This window comes from Lactuca virosa, chromosome 6 (genome assembly GCF_052849685.1).
Source record: "Lactuca virosa cultivar CGN04683 chromosome 6, Lactuca_virosa_CGN04683_v6, whole genome shotgun sequence".
Taxonomy (NCBI): Eukaryota; Viridiplantae; Streptophyta; class Magnoliopsida; order Asterales; family Asteraceae; genus Lactuca; species Lactuca virosa.
The window spans coordinates 20,397,979-20,413,279 of record NC_136431.1 but is presented as its reverse complement, the minus strand read 5'-3'; the positions used below and the strand labels follow the sequence as shown (position 1 = coordinate 20,413,279).

At 32.0% G+C, this 15,301-nt stretch overlaps 1 protein-coding gene across 1 annotated transcript; it reads right to left on the bottom strand.

The window, feature by feature from the left end:
* Nucleotides 1–855: 855 nt before the first annotated feature.
* On the bottom strand, nucleotides 856–2,942 carry LOC145118871 (uncharacterized). The gene is made up of 4 exons (XM_079054529.1): nucleotides 2,703–2,942; nucleotides 2,504–2,610; nucleotides 1,130–1,164; nucleotides 856–1,008 (listed from the first exon to the last, which is right to left on the bottom strand). The coding sequence occupies exons 1-4, from the start codon at nucleotides 2,703–2,705 to the stop codon at nucleotides 941–943; spliced, it is 213 nt and encodes a 70-aa protein (XP_078910655.1). The 5' UTR covers nucleotides 2,706–2,942; the 3' UTR covers nucleotides 856–940.
* Between the last annotated feature and the right edge of the window lie 12,359 nt (nucleotides 2,943–15,301).

The window sequence follows — 15,301 nt, the reverse complement described above, 5'->3', positions numbered from 1 at the left end:
TTAAACCGAATAATGAAGGGCAATTGTAACATTCACTCATAATCAAATATATAGATTTCGAAAAAAATGTTGTTAAAAAACATCGTGGTTATCTTTTAAAACGTTTGTGAAAAATATGTTTTAGCAGACAAACAAGAAAATTATTGCTCACGATCATCATTTATCCATTTTTTTAATCAAAAGAACCAATAACAAAATGGGAAAATAACTTTAGGATATAATATTGCTAATGACAACAACTAATTTAATTGTTAAACTTTATTTAGACTAGTTAAACAAAGTTAGTACAATCCAAATAATCAAAAATTCAAAACCAATATAGAATCATAACCCACAACTAAAATTATAGATGATCCTCAACCAATCTCGAGATAAAGATACAAATAAAAGAAACAATTGTCGACCATAATTTATTAATGTTCTCGACCCACCCCTTAATTATTGTAATTAGTGCTTAAATTAAACTATATATAGTTAATGGCGATTAGCGCAATACTTATAAGTCAATGATGGCAACCAAATGCAATGACGTTTATGCCCTTGAAAAACCACTTAATTTCATTTTCCACGTTTGGCACCACCCCTAATATTTTTGTATATTTGTCATTGTTGACATGGCCTACTTAGTCTTTTTTTATGTTATAAAATCATGAGAAATATCTAGATTCCAGCTAGGGGTAGCCTGGTAATGTTGCATTTTTTTCTTTTTGACCTTCACCTTTCATTATATTATACAAGCAAATCTAGAAAAAAGATTGCTATGTTTGTATTTAATTTACCATTTTAATTGAACTAGTGGGTTGTAGATAGACTCTACCATTTCCATAAAAAGAAAAAACAAACGTATACAGTAAATGACAATGACATCAACTTTAATAAATCGTTGATTTCGAATTACAAATTAGTTTATGTAAAAAAAATAAAAATAAAATTTGACAGGTTAGAAAAATATGATTGATACGCCCATTGTGAAGCACCCAACCGCTACCCATGGGCTCAACCGTTCACCTGTTTCATGTATATAAATAAAAAGTTTAAATAATTTTAGTCCATCAAAATAAATTAAAATTAAAATCAATTTATAAACTTATATTAATTCAATCAAGAACAATGGCCATAACAATATTACCGATTCTTGCAGCCTTCCAAAAGAAGCCCCGAAATCTACAAAATGAAAACTCCAACAATTACGAAATTAGCCTTGATAAATAAGAAGAAAATGATCCTCAAAGATAAGGAGAAATGAATTCTGGGGACAAAAGAGTGAGTGTGTATTAATATTATCATTGTCTCTAGGAAATGTCTGATTGCTGACGTGGAGCGGGCTTCGGTCATAAATGCCATGTCACGTCACCTAACATGTATAACGTGACATGTGTACAAATGAATGAGTTGGCTTTTATTTTATTTTTCATTTTCTATGTTTAATATACTTTTAGTTATTTATACACTAACTACACTCTAATAACTATATAAGGCATAAGCAACTTTTAGCATGGTTGCATATCTGATTTCAATAGAATAATGTATTTGGCAATTGGCATTGGTTGTTATAAACCACTTGTAAGTATATAATTGAGTTGACCCATTTATATATATATATATATATATATATATATATATATATATATATATATATATATATACACATCCAACTTGCATCACAAACACTAAAAAAAGCATAATTAATCCTGTTACTTGCAAAGATCCTAACATAAACAGCAATAAGTTGCCAAATTAAGGCATCCATATGCAAAGAAAGCAACCAAGAGTATTTTAAGTTTTTTAATTTGGGCATTGCACCAAGTATTATTAACATTAGTTTGTATGCTCTGTAAATTGTAATGTGAAATGTTAATTATACTTTATACTTTATTAAGTGTGAAGAATACTCTAAATTAATAAGACACCTCTTGTGTGTTCTTTATTTTTCTTTGCATCTTATCTGACTTTAAGTGTCGATCATAACCCTAATAGAATATACATTGATAAATACACAGATAAGACACATTTACTAAACTTAACCAATAATGAATTGAACTTTTAACACTTTGAAAACAAATTTCAAGAAGTGCAGCTAGGGCCTAGGGCTATATATCAATATATCATCAAAAGAAAAGAGTAGAAACTTCATAACATAAAGCTTGAATAAATGATTCCATAAGGTGAATTGGTTAGCAGAAGGTATCACTAAGAATTCATAATGTCCACAGTTTTTAAGGGCATCATGTCATTGTCATGTGCAGCTACTCATCATCTAATACTACTGATTTCAGATCCTAAGTAGCTCATGCACAATTGTTCTTCTACAATGAGTATGGAAAACATGGTCGATCCATGGACCACGGGTCCTCCTCCTAAGCTTCAAAGATTGCTGATTTAGTTAGTGGTTTTAATTCAGATTGCAATCGCATCATACAAAAAGATGTCTTTAAATTGATTGTTAATAGACCAAAATTAGGGGTCTTGGAATCATCGGAGATTGGGTAAAAGAGGATCTAACCCAGTTTTCTGTTCAAGGATAGCAGGAAACTGCATCTTCAAGAAAGTGCAAGTGCAGATTACCAACAACACCACCGTCAGAAACGAATAGAAATTGAACAGCGCCGACTGTGCTCATCAAAATTAATCAGAGTTTTCAGTAAGATCACAATGTAGCACAACTGGAACATAAATTGAAGTTGATAATTTAACCAATTTACCATGTTTGTTGAACCTCGGGAACAGATATAGAGGGTTCGGAGTTCTTCCTCTTAGTCGGCTCTGATTCGGATTCGTTTAAGCGAAAGAGTAAAGGCAAGCTGGTGAAGATGAGACGACGGCGTTCCACGTCTGATCCCGAACTGCATACACTCCTCTTGGCTTTTGGCCTCTTGCAGAAGGAAGAAGGAGCGAGTCGAACCTGCGTAGAACTCTATTGACTCAATGAGACAACGACTCGTTTCTTGTTTTATGTTTTCAGTTCGATTTGTAAAGCCCAAGGCAAATGGGTTTGGTTCGTTCAAGAATCAAGATGAAACCAAACCAACCCTATTAAGGCCTTTTACTTTTCGGGTTTGGTTAAGTAATGGATTCCAATTGGGTCATCGATCAAAAAACCCTATTATTATCCCCAATCTCATAAATTTTTTTGTATTTCTTAATCTTTTCATATATTTGATTTGGTTTACGGCGAAGCAATTTTAATAAATTTGGTTTTGGGTTTCTATTATCTTTCTATAGTCGATTTTGTTTATTGATACTAGGTGTATAATTTATGAGTTAAAATAAATCAAAATCATTACATAGTTAGTTTTTTGATTTAGGACCAAAAATTGTTGTAAAAAATTTCGATTAGGTCTCGATTAGTCCTTAGGAGCTATCCGGCCAACTAAAAGACGTCTAGCGATTAATCATTACCTACAAAATGAGTGAAGCAGTAGCAAATGATGAAATTTTAACAATTTGAAAAAGTTATATCTCATTAGAAATTATTTGAAATTTATTATTGTTGTATTAATCATATTAACCTCTTTTGTTATGATATTAGTGGTGTTTACGAACTTTGTTATGATATTAGCATATTTAGTTTTTTAAAATTCAACACATTAGCAATTTAGGGCCTCCGGTTAATCCCTTAACCTCAGTTGGTCGACTAGCTAACATGAATATTTTTTACAACCTTGGCGTTTATATAGATTTTATTTTGGATTCTAATATTTTGCATTTTCGGGTGTGGTTAAGTTATGATTTCGAATGAGAAGCATGAGGTTTTAGATTCAGACAATACTATTATCCATCTTTTAGGTGTTAAAAATCTCTGTGAGACTGACTTTGTAAAACTTTGTTTCATAATATATATATTTTTACACACGTATACATACATACATACATACATACATACATACATACATACATACATACATACATACATACATATATATATATATATATATATATATATATATATATATATATATATATATATATATAGGGGATGATCAAATGAGAACACCAAAAAGGTTGAGAACACGAGAACACTTCTGGACCAATCATATTATAAGAGTATATTAGTAATTATGTATTTATTTTTAAATTAAAACAAATTAAATTGAAATCTTAAATTCCTAAAATTTAGCGATAATGATTATTTACCTAAAATAAAATATTAACCGATTTTTTTATTTCTTTTATTAATAGGTGATAAAGATAATTTATATTAATTTTTCTGTCAAATAATTTTTTTTCTAGTTTAAAATTAGTTTTTTTTCTAGTTTATTATTCATCAAAAAGTTTTTAATCATATATGAATAAAACATTTGTAATTATAAAATATATGTTTCTACTCTTAAATAAACTACTAATCATACATGAATATTCTAACAGATAAATAAAAATCAGTACATTAAAACTTATATTCATAAAATAAATTTTCCATAGATTGAGTTTATACATTTATATATTTACATTCATAAAAGAATATGCTAATACTAGTTTCATACATATATACATAATTATATTCAACAATGATTAACCCACTTCAAAGGAATTTTTTTTTGCAAAATTCATCCGTATATTAACCATTTTCTTGAATCGGTCGCAACCCCTTTCTTCTATTTGAATCAAATAACTTGCGAGCTTGTGTAACGAGCAGGAGCAGGAGCAGGAACAGACACTATACTAAAAAATTATGGCATTCCTTTTTCTTTGATCAATATCTACAAAAATGACAATAACATGTAGAGACAATAAAAAGATGAACAAAATATTAAAATGAATGATTAGTAGAAAAGCATGTGTTGTTATAATCAGAAATGATTATTATCCGTGTCTTTTTATCATATGTACAACCATGTTTATAATCATAAGTGATTATAACGAACACAGCCCAAAACCTACAAAATTGGGTCAAAATTCAGAAAGAAAAGAAAAAAGAAAACAAATACCTTGATTTATGTATGATGTCGTTATGTTCTCTATTTTCAGCCTTTCAGACCCACACAAATGAACACACAAGTTTCCTTTTTGACTATTCAGCTCCATCTACTTGAACTTAGTTGCGTGTACTGATTGCGTGTACTGATAATCAATCAATAGAAACAAAAACAAAATTATTCATTAATGAAGGGATAAGCAAAATATGATTAAATTAGACACCAATCAAGTGAATTTTTTTATTATTGAGTACCTACAGATAACAAATAACTACAAATAAAACATATTCATATGGCTTGGCTTTTGAACCAATAAACAACTTCTTTTTTTGTTTCAAAACCTGTTCTCCTCCGATCAATTATGAAGGCGGGCAAAAGAGGATGACTTTGAAGAATTTAAAGTAAGACCTTTGAGATTTCACCTTTACCACTTTTATACATTCGCACCATTCAATAAAGACAAAATCATTTCACAGAAAATAGGTTTCAACCATTCACAAGGAAAAAACGATATTAAACAACAAAATCGTTCAACAAACATCATCCAACAATAATCAAGAGACATCATTTAACGAAAAAAATAGAGAATAGAGAACAGAGAAGAAAAATCGTGATACAGATCAAGATTTGGAGGCTCCATTTCCTTCAGCCAAAGATCCAACTCTTTCATAGAACATATTTGAAAACTAGTTAGTTTATAAGGTAGTGATGACATGATTTGAAAGCAAATAAGAAGTTAACTAAGTAATCACCCATATTATGTTGGATTTCAAGAGTATTGTTGATGAAATTAAAGCAAGTAAAGAGAAAAGCCTAACCGATCCGTGTAAGTTCAAGGATTGAAGTAGCCAGTTATAGCCATTGGTTGAATTTAAGGGGATAGGGTCAGGATGGAGGTCCTTCTTCTGGTGTTCTCCACAGTATATGCAAATCAGTGACTGTAAGCCTCTCACGAGCTTCCCTTGACAATATTTGCATATCAGGTACGGCGAACACGGGTCTAAGGTGGATATAGACGCCTCAACGGTCGGGGAAGTCGATGTCGCTGCAACCATCTTCGGCGAAGCTTGCATTGGCGGGGCTAGCACATCAGAAGGAGGCGGCGGCGTTGCAGATTGGTGAGAGGTAGATGGATTGTTGAAGATCGAAGATAGAGAAGAAATGGGGTGCTGTATCGATGAGTAGAGAAAAAAAAGTGACTCCATCATCGGCCGTTATCTTCACAGCAGCTTGCAGATCCGATTAGGGCTAGAAAAATCGTTTGAGAGGGGAATGAATAGGAAGACGAAAATCTTTAATGGAAATAAAAGTGGGAATGAGAAATTACAGGATTGACCTAGAGTTTCAATTACTGTTATACCCTTATGCCATTTAAAAAGTTACACTTTACTACCGATAGTTTTAGAATTAACATAAATTATCCATTTGATAATAGCCTTAGATTTGAATATTTAGATGGGCCAGATGTGTTCTCGCGTTCTCAACCTTTTTGGTGTTCTCAATTGATCCTACTCCTATATATATATATATATATATATATATATATATATATATATATATATATATATATATATATATATATATATATATATATATATATATATATATATATATCTTTACTATATTATTAAACATATTGCCCCTTTCTTGAAAATTAAGAGGTACAACATGTATTACATCAGGTACAATAATATTAAACACTACACTCCACGCGGACCTTACCCTAATCTCCTAAACACGGCTGCCGTCTCATCATCTCCACCAAAGATGCAGAGATCTCCACCAACATCTCCCACCGAAGACCGAAGGTCCACGGCTGCCGACCTCCCCCACTGAAGACGTCCCTCTCTCTCTCGCCTCTCTTTCTCTCTCTCTCTCTCTCTCGATTGCCATCAGAATGAAATAATTTCAAATTATCGATGACCTTGGACTCTCCAGCGAGGTATCCAACGTCGGTGTCTCCACCCTTGCCCAACACCTTTATCACTTCGAAATCACTTCCCAGGTACTTACTACTTTCACTCTCAAATTAATCTATGGGTCAAAAATGTTGTTTACAAACCAGCCTTAGCATTGGAGATACTAGGGGTGAACATCTAAACTTGGTCCCCAGGTGTATAACCAGAATTGCTACAGAACCGAAAATTGGAGACCGAAACCTATATAAATAGGATTGGTTCCCTTTCTCAAATATTTGGAAATGATACCCATTGGGTATCCACTTTTATTGATTAAAAATAAATTTTTATTTTTTGTTATATATATTTGTTTTGTATTTATGTTCCTTCTTTAGTTTAGTAGTGTCAATGGGCTTTCCAAAAAAATTTCAATCTTTTTTAGGATATATGCAAAGTAATATCAATATAATTTCCAAGATTTGTTTGATATAACATTGTACTTTCATTTATTCTTAGTACACCATTGTACATTCAAAATGATTTTGTGTAAGGCTTTGTATCAACATACCTTCACCAGTTGGTTTTATCGGAACATAATATTTTCTTTCTTGCATTTGAAAGACATTGATTTTGACTATCTGATAACACAATTTACCTTTTTCGGTAAACACATGTCAACTTTTAGACTGTTGGAATCATTATCAATATTATTTACTATGATGATTCCCTGAAGTCAGGCTACAAGTTGGAAACTTGAAGAAGCCATTCAACTTTTTTATTTAGGAAATGATAGTTGATCAACCAGTTCCGTCATCTTGATATGTCATACCACTAGAAAGTATAGTTCTGATCTTCCTACAGTATGAACAAAATCAAAGTAGAAGATCATGTGGCTTATGGACTTTCAAAGGTGCTATGTTTAACTCCACATACGTGTATTAGTTTGTCTACAGGTCTTGAAATGGGTGATTTTATCTTCTTCATTAGAACGGTCTTGACTTGGTCATTTTGTCAAAAAAAAAACAGGTAAATTGGTTAATATAGGCATTTTTTAAACTATTATATGATTATGCCGGAAATGTGACATGGTGTCATTTAGGTCTAATAAGAAACTGTGATATGGTTATTTTCCAAAAAAATGTTCCAGCACTTTTCTATCAAAATGGTCATTTTAGTCAAGAGTACAGTAAAAATAGTAAAAGTTTGTTGAAAAGAAATCTCAAAATGGTCAGTTTTGAAACTATTATATGGTTATTTGGAACTATGATGTAGTGTCGATTAGGGACAATATTAAACTCCGATATGAACATTTATTCAAAAGCCTTTTGTCAGTAATAAAATAATAAGAAAACAAATTGAAAGTACAATGTTAGAATTTGGTGGATTTTCAAAGTACAATGGCTTAATAACTAATAATTGAAAGTACAATGGTATTGAACTTAATTAAATTGTAGCATACTTATCTTCTACATGCTTTCAAATTCCCGGGATTATTAGTGTAATTCATTTGGACTAGCTAAATGTGTCATTTTTAAAGCATATTGTTATGGTCCCGTGTGTGATGTGTATTATGAGTTCGTGTTATGTATGTGTATGTACTTATTTATGTATTTGTTCAATAAATTTTTACATTTGAATGTTGTCATCGACAAAGCTAGGTTGTCTACCAATGCCGAAGCATTTGGATGCTTTTGTTTCGCCGCATATCTTGGGGACGTGGAAGTTATACAACTAGATTATATTCAGAGGGAAGAAAGGGTCTAGATGGGCTATTTTTAATATTATTGGATTACTTTCTTTTAGTTGGATTTGTTCTATAACATATGCATTATCGTAGAATGGAATGATTTGTTAGTTTTGGTTTTTTGGTTTTAGTTATTTGAACACCCTAAATCTAATAAGAAACAACAAATGGATTTCTTTTGTGATTAACCGATGTTCAAAAAAAGTTTAATAAAATAAAGTTCTTTTTTGTGATTAAACCTAAAGAGATATTGCATAAAGCTTACCGTTTGCTACCAAACATCAAAATACTTTTACTTTTACCAAAACAACAACAAATTTGTATTTTAACATCAAATTTTAACATACTTGCATTTGTTGCACCACCCTTCACACGAGCACAAACTGTGGATTTGCATACAAATATCGTCTCTTTGGTCTTCAATTATCAAGTTGCAACGATAAATATTAGAGCATTAACTGATATATGGTTCTCTAACTTTCTATTACTTGTTGTTCATGGATTAGAAGAAACTGTGCAAGAAAACTTTATTCGCATCCCCGATGATATAGTAATTCCTTTCACTAAAAAAAATAAGAAGTCATTGAATGCTTTGACTGATGCAATCTATGTCCGTCTGAAGATGACATGTTCCCATCAAGCTAAAGAGAAAACAATTTTCAATTCGATATGTTTCGCGATGACAATTCATAAAATCAGGGATAAACAATTCCAAATGTTGGTATTTATCTTTCAAAACCGGTTTTACTGCATGACCAACTTTATGTGATATTATCCAGAGGGATATCACATGTCAATACAAAAGTATTAGTGAAGTCTAACAAACAATTCAACGACAGTGAAGTCTATACATCAATTGTGGTGTATAAAGAAGTGTTACACGATTAATAATACACAATCTATCATGTGGTCATGTACATTTGTAAATATTTCCAACTTTTCATTTTTTAATTCTTATTGATTTCGTTTCTATTAACATAACTCTTATTGATAATTATTTAAATGTAGTAACTATCTACGCAAAAAAAATTACATTTAGAAACAAATTCTGAAAGAAATTATTCGTACCCGTCACTTAGCGCGGGTAAACGGCTAGTATATATATATATATATATATATATATATATATATATATATATGGAAAGGATCAAATGAGAACACCTAAAACGTTGAGAACACGAGAACAGTTCTACACCAATAAATATATAAGGGCATATTAGTAATTGTATATTTTAATTAAAATAAAATTCAATCAAATTCTCTTAAATTTAGGATCACTTATCAAAAACAAGGAAATATTCAATTTTTTATTTTTCTTATTAATGGAATATAAAAAACATTTTTACTCAAATTTATTTTAAATCTAAAAAAAAAATCTTAAAAAAATTATTATTTTCTACTATTTCACGTTTTTGTTTTTCAAAAAAAAAATGAATAGAAATCTAATCACAAATCAATACACTTCCAATCATAAATGAAAACACATCAAATTACAAATAATTCAATGCATTTTTCATCAATCGAAAATAAAAATAGTGTAAAAATTATCATTTCTTCATAAAATGAATACCTCTAATCATAAATAAATACACCCATTCACATGAATACACTACTATTCATAAATAAATACAATCATTCACACATGAATACATTGCAATTCACAAATGAATACACTGTTATTTATAAATTAATACACATTCTATCATATAATGAATACATCCAATCATAAATAAATACACTCATTCACATGAATACACTACTATTAATAAATAAATACAACCATTCACACATAACTACACTGTTATTCATAAATGAATACACGTGCTATTCATAAATAAATACAACCAATCACGCACCCCCCTTCATGATCCGTTTTTTTCCTTCCTTGTCGATCGACTACAACGACATCAATAATGAATCGGTACTGTTGAGTTCATCGTAGCCCAAGGTGGATTGAAGGCTTCCTTCCCGTCACTCCCTTTACTGTCGTTGTCGTATTCATAAATCTTGCCATTGGATCACTGGATAAACAATGGACAGGAGGAGGACTGCCACCACCATCCTTGGACTGTCACCACCACAAACATCTCTATCCTTCTCTTTTCCGTCAAACAAGCAAGCCAAACACCGTCGTTCTTCATCTTCTTCCTATTTATTTCAAGCAACAAAACACCACCAAAATCTATTGATTAAGCTCATCAATTTCTGTTAAAAAGCAAACCCAAAAACCCACCTCAAACTCCACAAATTTCAGTCAAAACAGAAGAAAAAAAAGGGAATCAAACAAACACCCACTTGAGCCTATCGAGTTCTGCCAAATCAAACAAGAACAAAAAAAAGGAACCCTTACCTGTTGTTGAATCGTTGCTGCTCTTCTCGATCACCAAACAACCCAATGTCGGGGCTTTGTAACCGAAAACCAATAGCAAACCCCACATCCCGCTGCTTCCATTCTCTTTTCTTCTTCTCTTCGATCCAGCCAAGCACCAAAGGTGCCCCATCTTCAACCCCCGATCGCATTGTTGCATCCACCGAGACCGACGACCCACCCCTCGCTGCCTCCTCATTTCCTCCTCTTCAGCCTCGTCGACCCTGGAGACGCTCCCCTCGCCATCACGACGGTCGACCACAGACGTCGCCGACTGCCTTCACTTCCTTCCTACGTCATTCATCGACCTTGCTGCTTTCGATTCTTTGTTTTCTCCGGTCCCGTCAAGTGACGGATCAATTAGGGTTTAAAGGTTTGAAATTTGTATTTAGAGAGTGAGAGGCAGAAGGATACGTGAGTGAGAGATAGAGAGAGAATGGGAGAGAGATTCCAGCAACTTGACAAAAATAGGTTAACATGTAATGACCATATTTCCCTTTAGACTATTAAAAATTTACGATCTCATCCCATGACTTTTAGAAATTTACAATTTCATCTCATGACTTTTATAAATTATATTAGCCTTAGATCATAATATTTGAAGAGCTCAGATCTGTTATCGCGTTCTCAACCTTTTTGGTGTTCTCATTTGATCTTACTCCTATATATATATATATATATATATATATATATATATATATATATATATATATATATATATATGCAAAAAAATATCATTTTTTATAAACTTTTTAACCTTTTTTTTTTAATTTTTAGACTATATACAACCCTTCTTAAACTTTTTTTACAACCTGCACAATTTTTTTTTCAATTTTTTATAAATATTTTTTGTAATAAAAAGTTTGAAACGTTATAAACAAGCTTAAAGAAAGCTTGAAAAAACATCACTAAAAAAGTTTAAAAACGTGAAAAAACATTGATAAAAAGGTTTAAAAATAGTTGTATTAAAATTATATGAGAATGTAAAAAAAAATTAAAAAGTTATAATCCAAAATATTGTATTAAAAATATAAAACAAACTTATAACTTTTTTTTGTAAATAAGTACAAATAATAATGTCTTCTCTAAAAAAATGTTGTAAATGAATTATTAAAAAAGACTATAAAAATATTTTTTTAAAAGTCTTTCAAATGGTTGTAAAAAGTTTAAAAAGTTGTCAAAAATAAATTTGTAAAGTAAACTAAAATTATGATTAATCATAATAAAGTTTAATGTTGGATCAAATTTATAATAAAAATCAAAATTTGAGCCAAAAATATAAAATTGAAAAAAAATGTGGCATGTTCAACTTAAGATGACAGGTAAATATATAAAAAATAAATGAGTTCGTTACCTTTTAGAAAAAACAAAATACATTTGTTAACTATTTGAAGACATTTTAAAAAGTTTTATTTATCCAAATTCGATGATGAACTTAAAATTTACGGTTATTACAATAAAATTCATTAGTTTTTACAAATTAGTTTTACAAACTAGTTTTACGATCTAATGTGTTAGCTACTACTATCATATTTAAAATAAGGTGAAGAGGCATGCAATGGAGGGGAATCAAACCCTTAACATGTTGTGTTAAGGTAAGGCGTCTAACCGATTGATCTAACGTCTGGATTGATATTGTTAGGAATGACTATATTACTTAACATGTCCTTGAAAATTTAAAAAAGATAAGGCGAGATCCACTTAGTTATAATGACAGTAACAGTAACGTACTCGAGCCTATTTTCTCAATCGAGAAATGATATTTTTTATGCGCTTTCTCGCTAACAAGCCAAGCAATCCCTAGTATCTGCCATTAACTTGAAGAAGTGCAACAAGACCAATATTGAGTTTGGATTGTTTCTCTTTCAATCTTTGGAAGCTACTTTGTATCCTTTTTAATGCAATATCTTCAATCAGATGTGTACGAGTGACAGTAAGAAGTCAGCTAGTTGTCATCTGCTTTGTCCCAATCTTCGGTAAATGGTTGACTCTGAACTCACCTAAAACGACATAGAAGAGCAAATCTACCTAGTCAAAACTCTTGTTTAGAAGAGTTCCTGCAATTTTGAAAACTTCCTCGCCCAAAGTTGAAAACGCGAATTCAAACCCATGACCTTGAATTAACAAAGCATATATCATTACCAATGAACCATTAAAGGATCTAGTATAGATTATTCTTTATCTATTTATATAAAATGTTTAATTACGTATTATAATGTTTATAACAACAAATTATAATATATAATAACATTTATTTATTTATTTCTCTATATAATATATAACATCCTGAAAATTACAAAGAAAATTTGCATTTTTAAAATATAATAATTGTAACGACCCAAAAACAAGGATAAAATTTTTCATTTTTAAACAAGAGTTACAGTCATAATATTATTCCAAAACCATTACATAATATCAGTTTCAAATCATCAGAGTAACAATATCAATGAGTGCGGAAAATAGTGAGAGGAGAATGATGTGTCATCACGCTGGGCCGTTTCCCTTAGTACCAGAAGTACCTGAAAGCATAAATACAAACTATAATCAAAAGCTTAGTGAGTTTCCCCAAGTACCACATAACAAACATACATAAATTTGGGCTATGGACCAAACCATAGTCTTGCATGTAATTCCTGTCGGAGGCCAAATCCCGGTCTTCCATACAAGTGCCAAGGGTCAGACCCTGGTCTTATATACAGATGTCAGGGGCCACATCCTGGTATTTCATACAATTGCTAGGGGTCAGATCCTGGTCTTCATACATATATCACAAATAGATCTAGCATCCTATATCACAAATAATGGGCCGGCATTGGTGAATTCGACCCATTGATACAATGAGAAAACTCACCTCAAACTGCTGATAAATAACTGACTGCTCGGCTACCGAACCGGAAGATCTCACAATGAACATACACAAATTACCCTAATCATAAATAGGTTATAAAGCATAAATGTGGGCCTAAATCCCAAATCTATACTCCTAAGATAAAAGCCCATTTTACCTTTCCCATAATGGGCCCAACCAAACTTGGCCCATAACACAATAATGGGCCCAAGGCCCAAAAGACCCAACTCATGCAACTTAAGGCCCACTAACAAAAACCTGAGGCCCACCTATTCTAAATAGGCCAAAGTCCAAAAACTAACTAAGGCTCAAAGGTTCAAGGCCCAACCGAAGACCAAAAGTCCACTGAGAGGCGTACGCTCGGCATACTCGATCGCTTGCCAGTACGCTAAGCGCACTGAGCTGCTTTCCACCTTAAGCCATTAAGTGCTTAATCCTTTCAGCTACTCGATCCAACTTTCAGATCTCGAGCATTATAGGGTTCTAAAATATATAGTTGGCAACTTTATGCCTTAGCATGTCTTAATGGAACCCAACATCCATTTTTGTCCAACAAAGCTCATATTAAGGACTTCAACTCATGCATGGACTCATATCAACTACCAAGATTACATTTTTATGCATCTAAAACATCAAAGGGATTGAGATCTAACACCTCTAACTTCTGGAGTTGCCCAAACTCACAAAAAGAACCCATGGAACCAAATAAGCTCATAAACAAACCCTAAACTCTAATAATCAAAATGAATCATCAAGGTAAGAACTTTTTACCTTCAAAAGCTTCCAAAGTTGATGAAGACTCTGGATCTAGAAGCTCAACCTCAACAAATGCTTAGTCTCCAAGTTCATTCTTCTTGAATACACACTAAAATGCCACAAAATCACTTCAAAGCTCAAGAACACTCAAAGGGGGGTGAACTAGGGTTAGATGGGACGTAATGAACAGTAGAGACTGATGAGGGTGAGTGTCCAAAGGCCATAATGTTGTTTAAATAGGGCTCATGCCCTAAAATTAGGGTTTAGTCTTCTGGCTACGTACGCCCTGCGTTACCACGTACGCTCAACGTACGTTGCTAAGCTCCTCGATCCAAAAGCGTGCATGTACGCTAAGTGTACCTAAATGTATGCCCAACGTACGAGGGGACCATTTTTGCAAAAATTTCAAACTTCAAGGACCAAAAAGGAAAATAACTAGAATCAAATGTTACAATAACCAGTTAAACATTTGCTTCAAAAACATTCAGTAACATTTTCTTGATTGAAACCATACATTATCAGAGTTAAAGTTACAAAACTACGGAAACGGACATCTTTGATATGTGTGTAAAGTCCCACCGAGCTCTTCTCACGAACGACCTGCAAAATATTTAATGCACAACTGTATGCATAAAGTTTAGTGAGTTCCCCAGTATACCGCATATTTCATCATACGTAAAATTCATCCACACAAGAGTTCGGATCTAGCGCCGACCAGCCAAGATCTCTTATCCACATAAACATACGTAACAAAGATACATGAAGTAATGGGTA

Bases quoted from the DNA above. Each gene is read 5' to 3' on its own strand.
- LOC145118871 (XM_079054529.1), bottom strand. The intron at 1,165-2,503 runs GTTAGATCCTCT...TTCATTTTGTAG, and splicing joins ATCCTTGAACAGAAAACTGG to ATTTCGGGGCTTCTTTTGGA. The intron at 1,009-1,129 runs GTAATATTGTTA...TACATGAAACAG, and splicing joins TTGGAAGGCTGCAAGAATCG to GTGAACGGTTGAGCCCATGG.